This window comes from Tupaia chinensis, unplaced genomic scaffold (assembly GCF_000334495.1).
Source record: "Tupaia chinensis unplaced genomic scaffold, TupChi_1.0 Scaffold000320_1, whole genome shotgun sequence".
Lineage (NCBI taxonomy): Eukaryota > Metazoa > Chordata > Mammalia > Scandentia > Tupaiidae > Tupaia > Tupaia belangeri.
In genome coordinates, this window is record NW_006159813.1 from 1977441 (window position 1) to 1993460 (window position 16020).

The 16020-nt window shown below is 46.5% G+C and overlaps 2 protein-coding genes across 3 annotated transcripts in view; one reads left to right on the top strand and one right to left on the bottom strand.

Annotated features, from left to right (window-relative positions):
• The window catches only part of SRSF9 (serine and arginine rich splicing factor 9), a 33076-nt gene extending 19015 nt beyond the window's left edge, over positions 1 to 14061 (top strand). Inside the window, exons 2-6 of one of the 2 annotated variants that reach the window (XM_006151527.3) lie at positions 1 to 170; positions 6921 to 7081; positions 10722 to 10894; positions 13556 to 13704; positions 13833 to 14061. In XM_006151527.3, the coding sequence (XP_006151589.1) occupies positions 1 to 170; positions 6921 to 7081; positions 10722 to 10894; positions 13556 to 13699 (648 nt within the window). In that variant the 3' untranslated portion in view covers positions 13700 to 13704; positions 13833 to 14061. Of the gene's footprint in view, positions 171 to 6920; positions 7082 to 10721; positions 10895 to 13555; positions 13706 to 13832 lie in introns of those variants that run through there. The other variant, XM_006151528.3, reaches the window with a different exon arrangement.
• Positions 14062 to 14756: 695 nt separating this feature from the next.
• Positions 14757 to 16020, bottom strand: part of GATC (glutamyl-tRNA amidotransferase subunit C) — a 9281-nt gene continuing 8017 nt past the window's right edge. Inside the window, exon 4 of the mRNA XM_006151529.3 lies at positions 14757 to 15659. Within this exon, the coding sequence (XP_006151591.2) occupies positions 15628 to 15659 (32 nt within the window). The 3' untranslated portion in view covers positions 14757 to 15627. The remainder of the gene's footprint in view (positions 15660 to 16020) is intronic.

Sequence of the window (16020 nt, forward strand, 5' to 3'; positions counted from 1 at the left end):
GAGCGCGGCGGCGAGGGCGACGGGCGCATCTACGTGGGGAACCTTCCGACCGACGTGCGCGAGAAGGACCTGGAGGACCTGTTCTACAAATACGGCCGTATCCGCGAGATCGAGCTCAAGAACCAGCACGGCCTCGTGCCCTTCGCCTTCGTGCGCTTCGAGGACCCCCGGTGAGGCCCCCGCGCCCGGCAGGCAGGGCCCGAGGCCTCCGTCTTCCCTCCTCTCCCCTCCCCCGACGACGCCTCCCCTCCCCTCGGCGCAGACCCCTCACGGCGCCCCCGGGTGGAGGGTGAGGCCTCCTCTCCCCGCAGGCTGCGGGCCGGCCTTTGCTCCGTCGTCACTTCCTTTATTTTTGTTATGATTTTTTTTTAGTTAGAAACACTAAACCTGAGCTTTCGGAGAGCCCAAGCCCGCCCGGGCCGGTCTCAGGGCTGGCACAAATAGTACTCTCGCCCACGCTCTGGGGAGGCGCCCTCGGGGAGGCAGCCCCACGGCCTGGAACCTCAGGTCGGGGAACCTGCGCTGGAGAGGACTCCGCGGGCAGCAGAAGTCACCAGTCGCCCTCCCCTCCCCTCCCCTGGGCCAGAACTCGCCGTTACGGGGAACAGGCTGCGGGGATGTAGATGCCTTGGGAGGTCGGAAAGGGGTCTCTGTAATGGGACAGCTTTCCATCCGCGCGCGCCGGTCCCACGAGGCCGGGGCCTCGTCCCTAAACGAGGATCAAGGATTTGGGAAAACTTCTCCGACAGCCCGAGGGGAATCTCTGATTTCACTCCCCTCCTGTAAGGAGGGAGGTTCTGTAGGATGCTACAGGGCCCAGGGATTTGGAAACTCTTCGATCACTAAGCCGTATGAAAGGGGTCTTTCGTGATTTTTGCAAACATTGTGGGCCTTCTGGCCGGAAAAGTACCAGGAGCTTTCACAACAGCGGTTGGCGGTTCTTAGAAGCGGCTCCACTGTACTTGGTCACCCCACTGGGCAAAACAGGAGTCCGCCCCCTGTTTTCCCCGCTTTGGTCTCTCCCAGGGGGACTCACTACAAGCAGTTTCTGTAGGCGTCTTGCTTACCTGGAGCGGAGATATGATTAAGCAAGACTGCACCTGAGCACGGAGAAGCAGGAAGCACTGAAAAATGAAGACAGTTTTTACACCTAAAGGGGAGTAGACTGGCCTCTGTCAATTAGTAACAATGCCATTGTGTTTTTTGAACAGCCACTGTGTGTCATTATTTAGCTTTTTCGAGAACCGTTGCTGTCGTTACTTTTAACTACACTTTATAGATGAGGAGGTTGATTTAGAGTTGTTGAACAGAAAGGCTAGTGAGGAATCATGATGGGGTTTGGACCTTCTGTCCTTCTGTCCTACCCTTAGAATACAAACTCATTGTATAAAATGCTACATTGTCTACTGTCTCCTCATTCCTTTCATAATAGAGAAGCGTTTTTTAATATCTCTAGATTAGAAATTTCAAAGGAAGCACTGTGCACATAGTATCTTTTATTTTTAAAGAAAGATTTTTGCTATAGGGCATTGAGCTCACAGGGAGAAGGAGAGAGAAAGCAAGAAATCACCTCTCTAGGGGAGGGCCACACTGCAGTACCTTCTCCTCCAGACTCCTCTCAGGATTTTAGGCACGCACACACATGCCCAGTTTGAGTTTGAAGCCACTTGGTCCAGGACTCGAACCTGGGTGGGCTATGCGAGAGTCCAGCAACATAATTATTACACCATCTGCTGGCCCTCACAGTATCTTAGTTAATCCTTGCTATAACCCTGGTAGGCATACTAAGGGCCCGAGGCCTCCGTCTTCCCTCCTCTCCCCTCCCCCGACGACGCCTCCCCTCCCCTCGGCGCAGACCCCTCACGGCGCCCCCGGGTGGAGGGTGAGGCCTCCTCTCCCCGCAGGCTGCGGGCCGGCCTTTGCTCCGTCGTCACTTCCTTTATTTTTGTTATGATTTTTTTTTAGTTAGAAACACTAAACCTGAGCTTTCGGAGAGCCCAAGCCCGCCCGGGCCGGTCTCAGGGCTGGCACAAATAGTACTCTCGCCCACGCTCTGGGGAGGCGCCCTCGGGGAGGCAGCCCCACGGCCTGGAACCTCAGGTCGGGGAACCTGCGCTGGAGAGGACTCCGCGGGCAGCAGAAGTCACCAGTCGCCCTCCCCTCCCCTCCCCTGGGCCAGAACTCGCCGTTACGGGGAACAGGCTGCGGGGATGTAGATGCCTTGGGAGGTCGGAAAGGGGTCTCTGTAATGGGACAGCTTTCCATCCGCGCGCGCCGGTCCCACGAGGCCGGGGCCTCGTCCCTAAACGAGGATCAAGGATTTGGGAAAACTTCTCCGACAGCCCGAGGGGAATCTCTGATTTCACTCCCCTCCTGTAAGGAGGGAGGTTCTGTAGGATGCTACAGGGCCCAGGGATTTGGAAACTCTTCGATCACTAAGCCGTATGAAAGGGGTCTTTCGTGATTTTTGCAAACATTGTGGGCCTTCTGGCCGGAAAAGTACCAGGAGCTTTCACAACAGCGGTTGGCGGTTCTTAGAAGCGGCTCCACTGTACTTGGTCACCCCACTGGGCAAAACAGGAGTCCGCCCCCTGTTTTCCCCGCTTTGGTCTCTCCCAGGGGGACTCACTACAAGCAGTTTCTGTAGGCGTCTTGCTTACCTGGAGCGGAGATATGATTAAGCAAGACTGCACCTGAGCACGGAGAAGCAGGAAGCACTGAAAAATGAAGACAGTTTTTACACCTAAAGGGGAGTAGACTGGCCTCTGTCAATTAGTAACAATGCCATTGTGTTTTTTGAACAGCCACTGTGTGTCATTATTTAGCTTTTTCGAGAACCGTTGCTGTCGTTACTTTTAACTACACTTTATAGATGAGGAGGTTGATTTAGAGTTGTTGAACAGAAAGGCTAGTGAGGAATCATGATGGGGTTTGGACCTTCTGTCCTTCTGTCCTACCCTTAGAATACAAACTCATTGTATAAAATGCTACATTGTCTACTGTCTCCTCATTCCTTTCATAATAGAGAAGCGTTTTTTAATATCTCTAGATTAGAAATTTCAAAGGAAGCACTGTGCACATAGTATCTTTTATTTTTAAAGAAAGATTTTTGCTATAGGGCATTGAGCTCACAGGGAGAAGGAGAGAGAAAGCAAGAAATCACCTCTCTAGGGGAGGGCCACACTGCAGTACCTTCTCCTCCAGACTCCTCTCAGGATTTTAGGCACGCACACACATGCCCAGTTTGAGTTTGAAGCCACTTGGTCCAGGACTCGAACCTGGGTGGGCTATGCGAGAGTCCAGCAACATAATTATTACACCATCTGCTGGCCCTCACAGTATCTTAGTTAATCCTTGCTATAACCCTGGTAGGCATACTACTCACATGAGAGATGTAACAACTAAACACGCAGAGACAGCTACTAGTAACAGAGCAGAAGAATGCTACGGACTCAGCTTGTTCATACTCATGGTATGCTTCTTTTTATTTTTTTAAATTTTATTTATTCATTTACTTATTTTATTTTGACCACAGAGAGAGAGAGAGAAAGTGAGAAAGCAGGCCACCAGGTCCAGGACTTGAACCATGGTCAGCCATGTGGAAATGTCCAGCACCTTAACCACCATGCCACCTGCTGGTCCCACTCATAGTATGCTTTTAAACTAGCAGTTCTGCATCCCCCGGGCATTATGTAGTCAGAGTGGCTCTGGAGGATTGTACTCTTATTGTAGAATCCTGGTAAGCTACTGTTCTGTGACACTGAGCAATGCATTCTTTAGTACACTCTTGACTCTGCTGTCCTTTCCCCATCCGGTCCTAGAGAACTAGCTTGGCATCCCAAACTCTTCTAGAGCCTTTTAAAAAACTAAATAACTTTATTAAATAGTTACCTCTTCTGGCAAAATTGTACCCAAAGTGCTTTTGACAATGTAATTCTCTAAATCAGGCTGAAAAGGTATACTTAAGAGAACTCTGGGGGGCCAGCAGGTGGCACAGTGATTAAGTGTTGGATTCCTGCATGGCCTACTGCTGTCACGTCCTAGACCCTGTGGCTTGAAAATCAGTCTTGGCGTGTGTGTGTGTGTATGTATGTATGTGTCTCTAAAATCCCAGGAGGAGAGTGGAGAAGGTATTGTGGTGTGGCCAACCCCCCTGGGGGGGTGATTTCTAACTTTCCCTCTCACTGTCTCTCTGGAGAACATATGTGTCCTATGGCAAAAACCTTAAAAAAAAAAAAAATCATATATTGGGCCAGCTGGGTGGAGTGGTGGTTAAAGCACTAGATCCCACATGGCCAACTGTGCTGTTTGGGATCCCAGACTGAGCAGCTTGAAAAACATGCTGGGGTGACCAGCAGTTAGCGTAATGGCTGTGTCACTGGACTCCCATGTAGTTGACCGCGGTTCGCGTCCCAGACCCGGTGGCTTAAACTCACGCCGGGCGAGTGTGCATGCGTCCCCGAGATCCCGAGAGGAGAATGGAGGAGAAGGGATTGCGGCGAGGCCATCCGCCCTGGGGGGTGATTTCTCGCTTTCTGTCTCTCTGTCTGTCTGGTGAGTGCACGCACCCTCCAGCAAAAACCTCTCCAAAAAAAAAAAAAGAAAAGAAAAAGAAAAACATGCTGGGTGCATGCGTGTGTGTGCATACCCAAATCCCCATGAGGTGCGTGAAGAATGGATTGCAGTGTGTCCATCTCTCTGGGGGTGGGAGTGTGTGGGGTTTCTCATCTTTCTCTTCCTTTCTCTCTCTCCCTCTCCTCCCCCCTCTCCAGCAAGCATATGTGTCCTATAGCAAAACCTAAAAAAAAAAAAAATTGTGTATTCATGACAAAATACTCATTTGTGTTGGTCTTTTGAGCCTTAGTTCCTTCTAAATTAGTTTTGGGTTCTGTAGATGTTTTGGCACCGGGCCTTGTAGAACAATGTTACGGAACTAGTGTAGGATGAGCATTTTGAGAAACTGCTCACCAAGGTTAGAGAAATTGGGTTTTTGGCAAAATCAATCATATTATCAGGTTTTTCCCTCTCTGAACTAGCCCTCTTATAAGTATGATCTGTTTACTCAGTGTCACGTCATACCTATGACAGCTATAAAGTTTTAATTCCAGTATCATGGAAGGTCTTCATGCCAAAGCAGAAATGCATCAAGACCCTTTTTTGTGGTGGTTGTTTTTTTTTTTTGGGAGAGGTTTTTGCTATAGGGCGCGTGCACTTGCCAGAAAGACAGAGAGAGACAGAGACAGAAAGTAAGAAATCACCCCCCATGGGGGATGGCCACGCTGCAATCCCTTCTCATCTATTCTCTCGGGATCTTGGGCACGCACACACATGTGCCTGACGTGAGTTTAAGCCACCGGGTCCGGGATTCAAACTGCAGTTGACTACATGGGAGTCCAATGACATAGCCATTGAGCTAACTGCTGGTCCCAATGGTGTTTTTTTAAATTATTCAATTTTTAATTTATTCATTTATTTATTTTAATTTGATCAGAGAAACAGAGAGAAAAAATGAGAAAGCAAGCCACAACGTCTGGGACTTGAACTGTGGTCGGCCATGTGGGAGTGTTCAGCACCTTAACCACCATGCCACCTGCTGGTTCTGATTTTTTAAATCACACTCTGGTTTTCCTTTTTTCCCCTTTATTAATTAAAAATTTTTTTAAATTTAATTCCATTTGTTATTATTTTCCAATTTGACCAGACAGAGACAGAGAGAAAGTAAGCGAGAAAGCAGGTCGCCAGGTCTAGGACTTGAACCATGGTCCACCATGTGGAAATCCAGCGCCTATATCTACCACGCCACCTGCCGCCCTTTCCCCTTTATTCAAGATAGAATTTAACGAACATGTGAGACTGGGTGAGAAAGAAAGATGAGCACCCTCCACAGGGTCTACCATTGCTGTGATCCCCTTCCTTCATTTGTCCAGCCCATCGGATCTTGGTCACTTGTGCCTGTCCCTGGTATGTTTCTGGTTGGCTGGGAATTCAAACAGTGGTCACCATGTGGGATGTGGCTTCTCTTGAATAGTACCATTGCCAGTGGGCCATGGAACTGGCCCTGGGTTCCCTCACCTTTTTTTTTGAGAGGTTTTCTCTATAGGGTGCGTGCGCTCGCCAGACAGACAGAGACAGACATAGAGACAGAAAACGAGAAATCCCCTCCCAGGGGGAATGATCATGCCGCACTCCGTTCTCCTCTATTCTCCTCTCGGGATCTTGGGCACGCACGCACATGCGCCCGGCGTGAGTTTTAAGCCACCAGGTCCGGGACACAAACCGCAGTCTGCTACGTGGGAGCCCAGAGACACAGCCATTACACTAACTGCTGGTTCCCACCTTTTTTTTTTTTTTTTTTTTTAATGAAAGTGTTTGCCATAGGGCACGTGCACTCTCTAGAGAGATAGTGAGGGGGAGGCGTGAGAAATCACCCGCAGGGAAGATGGCCATCCTGCAGTCTCTTCTCCATTCTCCTCCCAGGATTTTAGGCATACATGCACACAAGCCCAGCGTGATTTTCAAGCCACAAGGTCTGAGACTCAAAGTGTGGTGCAAGACTCAAACCGCAGTTGACCATGTGGTAGTATAGGACCTTAGCCACCACGTCACCTGCTGTCTCCCTAGGTTTCTCTTATCTTTTTTTTTTAAAGAATTATTTTATTTAACTTTGTTTATTTTAATTTGACCAGTGAAGGACAGAGTGAGAGAGAAAGAGAGAAAAAGAGAGAGAGAGAAAGCGAGAAAGCAAGCTACCAAGTCTGAGGCGTGAACCATGGTTGGCCATGTGGGAGTCCAACATCCTTAACCAACATGCCACCTGAGGGCCCTGGTTTCCCTTTTATTTTTATGCATGCTCCTTATTGAGAAATCACTTGGCCTCATGAGCAGCACTAATTCCATTTTTTTTCCTCTTTTTGTTGCAGAGATGCTGAGGATGCAATTTATGGAAGAAACGGTTACGATTATGGCCAGTGTCGTCTTCGTGTGGAATTCCCCAGGACTTACGGAGGTCGGGGCGGGTGGCCCCGTGGTGGGAGAAATGGACCTCCTACAAGAAGATCTGATTTCCGAGTTCTTGTTTCAGGTATGTCTCTTTCAAACTGAATGAGACAGTACTTGTAAAATACTTAGCAGAGTCTGGCCTCCAAGAAAAGTTAGGTGTTATTTTTCAGTGCATGAGACATGTGAATTTCCTTTTCAGTAACATATGCACAGTGATATTCCGAAGCCCTGCTCTGGCTTGCCAGTGAAACAGGTATCCTGCAAATGAAATGATGTAGATAGTACAGCCTTGGAGAACGTAAACATGGTGGGGTTTTTTGTTTTTTTTTTGAATTATTTAAGTTAATTAGTTAATTTATTTTGATTGACCAGAGAGAAAGAGAGAGGGAAAGTGAGAAAGCAAGCCACCAGGTCAGGTCTGGGACTCAGACCGCAGCTGGCCATGTGAGAGTCCAGTACCCTTAACCACCATGCCACCTGCCATGCCCCATGCTTTTTTTTTTAAATAAGGTTTTTGCCATGGCATGTCGGCTCACCAGAGAGACAGAGAGAGAAAGTGAGAAATCACCCCCTGTAGGAAGATGACCACACCACAGTTCTTTCTCCTTATGGGATTTGGGACATTCATGCCACACACCCAGCATGATTTTCAAGCTGCTGGACCTGGGACCCAAATCATGGTCGATCACATGGGTGGGAGTCCAGCACCTTAACCCATTGGCCCCAAACATGCTTTTTTAAAAAAAAAAAAAATTTTATTCATTCATTGATTTATTTTGATTTGACCAGAGATACACAAAGAGAGGGAGAGAGAGGGAAAGTGAAGAAGCAAGCCACCAGGTTTGGGACTCAAACAGTGGTCAGCCATGTGGGCGTGTCCAGTGCCTTAGCCACCACACCACCTGCTGGTTCCCCCAAACATGCTTTTTAATAAAGGAGTTTTGGGGGACCAGCAGTTGGTGTAATGGCTTTGTCACTGGACTCCCGTGTAGTCGACCGAGTTTCACGTTCCAGGCCCAGTGGCTTAAACTCAGGCCGGGCACGTGTGCATACTTGCCTAAGATCCTGAGAGGAGAAGGGATTGCGGCATGGCCATCCCCCCGAGGGGTAATTCCTTGCTGTCTCTCTGTCTTTCTGGTGAGTGCACACGCCCTATAGCAAAAACCTTTTCCAAAAAATAATAAATAAATAAAAATAAAGGGGTTTCGGGACTAGCAGATGGTTTAGTGTTAAGGTACTAGATTCCCACATGGCTGACTACAGTTCCAGTCCCAGACCTGGCAGCTTGCTTTCTTATTTTCTCTTTCTCTCTCTCATGAGTGCATGGGCCCTGTAGCAAATGAAAAAATAATAATGATAAATAAAATTAAATAAATTCTTCAAAAAAATAATAAAGGCGTTTTCTAGTGTTGAGAAAGGAAGGTGATGACAGAACCCATTGAGCTGGAATTCTAAAGACTTTTCTTGGAATGAATCTTGGTATTGACTTGTTAGAAAGACATTCCAGGAAACATACCCAGCATTTTTATTTAATTTGCTATAGTTTGCACTTGTCTAAGACAGACACAGAGAAAGTGAGGAAGCGCTTGCAGGGGCGATGGCAGCTTGAAAATCCCTTCTTTTCCATTCTTTGTGGATCTGGGTACACATACACACCTACCTAGCGTGTTTCCCGAGCCACTGGGCTCAGACTGAAACTGCATAATTGGCTCTGTGAGAGCCAGTCACCCTAACCACCACACCATCGACTGGCATGTACTCAAGCCTTAGGTGAAATAGGCTAGAGTTTGTGGTGGTTTGGGAATTACATTTTAACTAAAAGCAACCAAAAAATAAAACCACAACTTAGAGTCATAGGAATTATATTGGAAAAATTTCTATCAAGCGTTGACAAGAGAAGAAATGGTAAGTTTAGAGGTTTATGGATCTTCGGAATATTTATACACTGTTGGGCCAGCCAGTGGTGTGGGGGTTAAGGTGGCAGGATCCCACATGGCCAATTGCATGGTTTGAGTTTCAGACCCAGTGGCTTGAAAAACACACCATGCACTTGTGTGTGTGCCCAAAGGATTATGGTGTGGCCACTCCCCTGTGGGGTGCTTTCCCCTCCTACCTCTGTGTCCCCCTCTATCTCTCTCCAGTGAGTGCATATACCCTCTAGCAAAACTTAAAAGGGAGCGGGGAAGATAGTAACATACTGTTACAGACATGGGATGCATTACAGAGGAGTTTGAGGACCCTTTGGGAGTGAAATATATCAAGGAGCCTGTACCCTTTTCTTGGGAGAGGTTTTTGTTATAGGGCACATGTGCTCGCCAGAAAGACAGAGAGAGACAGAGAGACAGACAGCGAGAGATCACTCCCCCGGGGAGATAGCTTCGCCACAATCCCTTCTCCATTCTCCTCTCGGGATCTTGGGCACGCGCGCACATGCACCTGGTGTGAGTTTAAGCCACCAGGTCTGGGTCTTGAACCACGGTCAACTACATGGGAGTCCAGTGACATAGCCATTACACCAACTGCTGGTCCCAAGGAACCTGTACCTTTTTAAGGTGTAACGTCAACACCCAGCATACTCTGATGTAATAATTTTAATATCTACCTTTTTTCTTTTTTAAGAATTACTTAATTTATTTATTACTATGATTTTTTTTTTTTTTTCCACACGAGTTTTGCTGTAAAAAGACAGGGAGAGTGAGAAAGCAAGTTGCCAGGTCTGGAACTCAAACTGCGGTCAACTATGTGAGAATTTGAGCTCCTTAACCACTATGCCACCTGCTGGCCCCTACCTTTTTTTTTTTTTTAAGATTTATTTATTCAATTCCATTTGTTGTTGTTATTATTTTTAAAAATTTGATTGGAGAGAGAAGGGAAAGCGAGAAACCAAGCCACCAGGTCTAGGACTCGAACCGTGGTCAGCCGTGTGGGAAGCCAGTGCCTTTAACCACCATTCTACATGCTGGCCCTCCCTTTGTAGTTTTTTAACCCCAAAACCCCGCTTCCTCCTTCAGGATGTCATTATCTTTTTCTCTCTCCATGCTGCTCTGAAATCCTGCAGTCCTGAGCTGTGAACGGTAACACAGCCTTTGAGAGCAGGAGCACATTGCCCTTGCATGATGACAGGTAGGGTTGTGTGACTCCCAACTAGTTTTAGCATCTGAGTCTCATCTCTCCCTCACTGTAGTGAAGAATGTTGATGCTCTTTGAAAGGTACTTTGTCTGTTTTGTCAGCCCTATCTACAAGAACACAAAACTTGATTTTTGTTGTTGTGTTGCTACCTTCAGTTACAAGTTGCTTATTTCATTGGCGGGTTTCAGAATTTTCACTCCTTGGGAAACATGGTCAGGCACGAAAAAAATGGTACTGATAAATTTCATAATGGAAAAATTAGAAACTCAAAGCCTTGAGAGTCTGACTTCGATCACAAAGGACAAAGAAACCGGCTGAATTCTCAGAGATACTAACTCTAACAGGACGGACTTCTTGCTCTGTCGGAAAGGCTTCTTCTGGAAGATTAGCCTAGGCCAGCTTCTCCAGGTGGTTTACCACTCATAATTCAGTGCTTTTCTCTGCTTTTGTGTCCCTTATCAAGATTTGTGATTTGAGACCCTTGGGATTTAAGTGATTCACGGAGAAGGGACCAGAGGGATTGCTGGCTTATAGAAGGGCAATTGATACGGCTGAAGGACGTGGACTCTTTTCTTCTGTTCTCCGTGCCTAGGACTTCCTCCCTCAGGCAGCTGGCAGGACCTGAAGGATCACATGCGAGAAGCTGGGGATGTCTGTTATGCAGATGTGCAGAAGGATGGAATGGGGATGGTTGAGTATCTCAGAAAAGAAGACATGGAATATGCCCTGCGTAAACTGGATGACACCAAATTTCGCTCTCATGAGGTGGGTCCCTACCTTCTGTCGAGCACCTTGTGCCCAGGTCACTGCACTTGCTCCTGACCTAGAAGTAACAACAGGCTGTGCCGTTGCCATCTGATAACCTCCCTGTACCAAAGACCCATCTTATATCTAAGAGGACAAAGCCAAGGAGTTTGCTGTGTCTAACCCTTGTGGGGTCATTGCAGAGGAAAGTGTGTATTCATAGTACAGTTGACCCTTAGAACAACGTAAAGGTTAAGGGCACTTACTCTGTACCTAGTCAAAAATCTGCATATGTCCTTTAAACCCTCCCAATACTTAACTAGTAGCTCTTTGAAGTGGTGGGCAACCAGAGCTGCACACATCAGTCTATGGCACATACCAAGCAGTTCAACTTTTTCTTTTCCTTTTCTTTTTGGTTAAGAGATTTTGCAATAGGATGTGTGTGCTTGCTAGAGAGACAGTGACAGAAAACAAGAAATCACCCCTCGGGGGATGGCCACACCACAAGCCCTTCTCGTCCAGTTTGCTCTCAGGATCTTGGGCATGCAGTCACACACACCCAGTGTGAGTTTCAAGCCTCCAGGCCCAGGACTCACACCGTAGTCGGCCATGTGGGAATCCAGCAATGTAACCATTACACCATCTGCTGCTCCCTAACTTTTCCTTATCAGGGCATGACTTTTTACTTCTTCCTTGGAGCACTTCCAGGATCCCTAGTGGCACCCTGTGTGGGCCTCAAATGTTATGCAGGGTTTAAGGTATTGTGCTAACCTGGAAAATACTCTGGAACCAGGAGAGATCATTTTTAACTATGCTGCTCAGATGCTCAACTCACTGGAAAGATGGACTGTGCATATGGAAATGACTGGCTATAGGGCTTGTACTCTTTCCAGAGAGAGACACAGAGAAGTGAGAAATCACCTCCTGGGGAGATGGCCATGTTGTAATCCTTTCTCTGCTCTCTGAAGATTTGGGGCATGTGCGCGCGCGCACACACACACACACACACACACACAGACACTATTTTTTTCAATCCACCAGGTCCAGGATTGAATTGCAGAGTTGGCCATGTGGGATCCAGTGCCTTCACCAGACTTCATTTGTTTTTCTGAGGATTCATATAATTCCTAGTTAAATGGTTTGAGAGCTTTTCCCTATATGGCTTAACAACGCTTTTGTGCAGACCGTCCCCTAGGACTCGAATTTGGAGCAGAAACAACAGTACCTGACCGCCGTTACACTGCAGAACAGGGCCGCAGTAAGAGTAAATCCAGTTACTGCCTTTCACCAGTGGCAAAGCAGCTGACTTTTAGCAACTTCAGATCTTCTACAAATGCTGGCTGAGGACGGAGGGCCTGGAGACAGACCAGCCTGGACAGGACTCCTCTGCTACTTGTTTTTCTTTAATTGACCTGAGGGCACAGGTGCTTGTGGTGGTAGAGATAAGAGAGAGGAAAAGTGAGAAAGCACCCCACCCCCAGGGGGAATAGTCACATTGCACCCCTTTCTCCATTTCTCCATCCTGTCAGGATTTCGAGTGCGCACGACATGCCTAGCGTTTTTGTTTTGTTTGATTTTTTTGGTAGTGGTTTTTGTCTTAGGGCATGTGTGCTGGTGGGGAGGGGGCAGAGAGAGTGAAAGGGAAAGTGAGATATCACCCCTCCAGGGGGATGGCCATGCCACTACAGTCCCTTTTCTTCCCAGGATCTTGGGCACAGATGCACACATGCCTGGCATGATTTTGAGCCACGGGTTTGGGACTTGATCCATGGTCAGCCATGTTGGAATGTTGGAGTCCAGTGATATAACTGCTGTGCCATCTGTTGGCACCCCCAGTGTGTCGTGGTTTGTTTTCTGGTTTTTTTTTTTTTTTTTAGATTTTTGGTATAGAGCATGTGTAATCGCCAGATAGAGACAAAGCGTGAAAGGAGACAGTCCCTTCAGTCTCCTCTCTGGATTTTGGGCATATATGCACAAGCACCCGATGTGAGTTTTAAGTTGCTGGGTCCAGGACTCGAATAGCAGTCAACTACGTGGGAGTCCAGCAACGTAGCCATTATGCCATCTGTTAGTCCTGCCCCATTGCTTTTAAAATCCCGTACTCTAACTGCACAGTGGGCCATGTGGGATCCAGCCACGATTCCACTGGCCAACTCCTCTGCTGCATATTAATATCTTTGCTGATTCACTCTATAAACTTGTTTCTCCATTTGTAAAATGTCATGCAATGGCACTAACACAGGTCTTTCCAGGAAGCTCACTTATGAGGATAATGAACATCCGGTCTAGGTCCTGACCTATGTGTCAAAAACAGGTTCATTGTGTAGATGCCCATCCAAGGGTGTGTGCATGTAAGGCGGCAGGAGACTGAACTATGTGACCGAGACTCATTCCACATTCTGGGGGGTCAGGGATAGTCATTTACTTACGTTATCAATAATAACTAATATTTAAGTATATGTCAACATGCCAAGTTGCCACTTATCATTCATGTCAGTTTGGGCAAATGATAGACCTTAAATCTTAATTTTCTTCATTCTTGAAATGGATAGTAAGTATCCACCTCATGTTACAGTGAGGGTCAGGCACACAGTAAGTGCTCGGTACTTGTTAGGCAGCATGTCAGGTGTTGTTTTGCTTTGGATCTTAATTTTCCCTTTATTCTTTTTGTTTGAATTTCAGGGTGAAACTTCCTACATCCGAGTTTATCCTGAGAGAAGCACCAGCTATGGCTACTCGCGGTCTCGGTCTGGGTCAAGGGGCCGCGACTCTCCATACCAAAGCAGGGGTTCCCCACACTATTTCTCTCCTTTCAGGCCCTACTGAGACAGGTGATGGGAATTTTTTTCTTTATATTTTAGGGGAACTGAGCTGCTTTGTGCTCAGAATCTACATTCCAGATTGATGATTTAGTGTCTTAGAAGATTTTTTTAATTTTTTTTTTTTTTTTTTTTTTAAGGAAAAAGAAACTACATAATTTCTACCAGGGCCATGTTAGCAGTGAAACATTAAACTGCAGAAATTGTGGTTTTGGTTCAGAAGCAAGTTGTATATTTTTCACCCCTGATTATGGGAAAAAGGAAACCGTGCTGTATCTTTGTAGATTGTTCTGCTATGGAGATCAGCAGCTACCATGACCGAGTCGGCCCATTCTGTTTAGAAATATATTTTAAACGTTTAGTAATCGACATGTGTGGTTGTCCTTGATTAAGTTACCGGAATTTACCAAACAGGCGAACTAATTCGAAGGGAAAAAAGAGTCATTGAGTTACAGCGTCATGTTGTACCCAACTGTACAGAAGCATAAGTAGGTAACTTTATTTGGGGATAAAGATAGTTACTTTGATGACAACTTCAGCCCTAAGGACTTGTTAAGGGTTGTATTGTCATTCGAGACTGGTTTCATAAATTAAGCTGCCTTAAAGAGAAAAGGAGCATTTCAAATCAAGGGTGTGGGAAGAATAAAAACAGATTTTTTCAAAATGAGTAGCAGCACAAAGATCATTGAGGAATTCTTAGCCAAAACCAACTTTGGTAGTTCAGTTAGGGAAAAAAAATTCTATAAGGTCTATTTCTGTCACTTTTACCCCTATATCAGTCTCATTTACTCTTGGTATCTGAGCTCTTAAGAAACAAAAAGGAGGGCCAGTGGGTGGCATAGTGGTTAAAGTGCTGGACTCCATGTGGTTGACCATGGTTTGAGTCCTTGACCCAGCAGCTTTGTGTGTGCTCAAAATCCCAAGATAAGAATGGAGGAAAAGGGATTATGGTGTGGCCATCCCTCCTGGGTTGCTTTCTCTCTCTCTCTCTCTCTCTCTCTGGGGAACACACACAGCCTGTGGCAAAAGTCTGTCAAAACCAAAACAAAACAAAACCAAAAAACCCAAAAGCCCACCATCTTACATTCGCCAATTCAGTAATCATTTTGGAGGTGAGAGGGCTAGTTTGTCTCAGATCCAGAGCTATTTTTGTGATAAGGTGTCTTTTCAGACAGATATGAGGCATGGCTAGCATCCCCATAATGACTGCTCTGCAGGATGGCAGTGGGTGTCCATTAGAGTTCCCTGGTTAGTTTGAACACTTTTCAGACCTTAGCAGAAAGATAGCTCTCTACTCAAAATGGTACCCAGAAACATTTTTCTTTTTTAAGAATTATTTGATTTTATTTTTATTATTATCATTTTTCAGTTTGACCAGAAAAAGAGGGAAAGTGAGAAAGCAAGCCACCAGGTCTAGGACTTGAACTGTGGTTGATCATGTGGGAGTCCAGCACTTAACCACCGTGCCACCTGCTGGTCCTCATACCCAGAAACATTTTAAGTAGGTTAGCCAAAGATGGCAGCTGCTCATGTCAGGGTAAACTGCAACTAAAAATGACAACTCTGGTTGTCCCAGATGCTCTGTTTATGGGTATGCAGTGTGGTAGACAGTCTTCTTCAAGAGAGTTAAGTAGGGAAACATCTACATAACAGGCTGCCTGTAAGTACTTATCTATTAGAAGTGGGCTTTTGTTCTTTGGTTTACTTCCATTAGCATTAGGAACTCATTGCCTTGTTATGGCTAGGTCTTTCACAACTCCGTCTTCAGAAGAGGCAGTTACTAAGAAGTAACTGAAGTTATCCACTTTTTCAGGCGACTGAAGGAAGTAGGTTCACGTCAGTATTTGCAATAACAGAACACCACCAATGCCCTTCCACGTGTTCACAGGGTACCCCCCTGCCCAGAACAGCTACTCAGCTGAGTGGGAAGGACTCTTATTCATCAAGCTTTGGCAGAGCGATGTTCCCTGTATAAAACAGCAACCAAAAGAATGTTACTGCTGAGCCTCTGCCCTTCTGGCTTTCCCAACCTAACTCATGGCTTCATTCATGGAAAATCAGCAATGCAAAATAAGCGGAGCTACTATCCTGCGTTTCTGAGTACCTGAAAGCATCACAGTTAGTTATAAGTGAAGCCAAACGGATGCACACTTTTCAGTAAGGAGTAGTAGACAGGTTGATGAGGAGGTTAGCCATTTACATGCACATGGGAGTGAATGGACCATGGCTATGAGCTCAGGTTGCCCAAGAGGCAACGTCCCAAGCCAGGTTCTACTTAGGAGATAACACACAGAATCAATAGAGAAATGTCTGCTGAGGCAGCAGCAG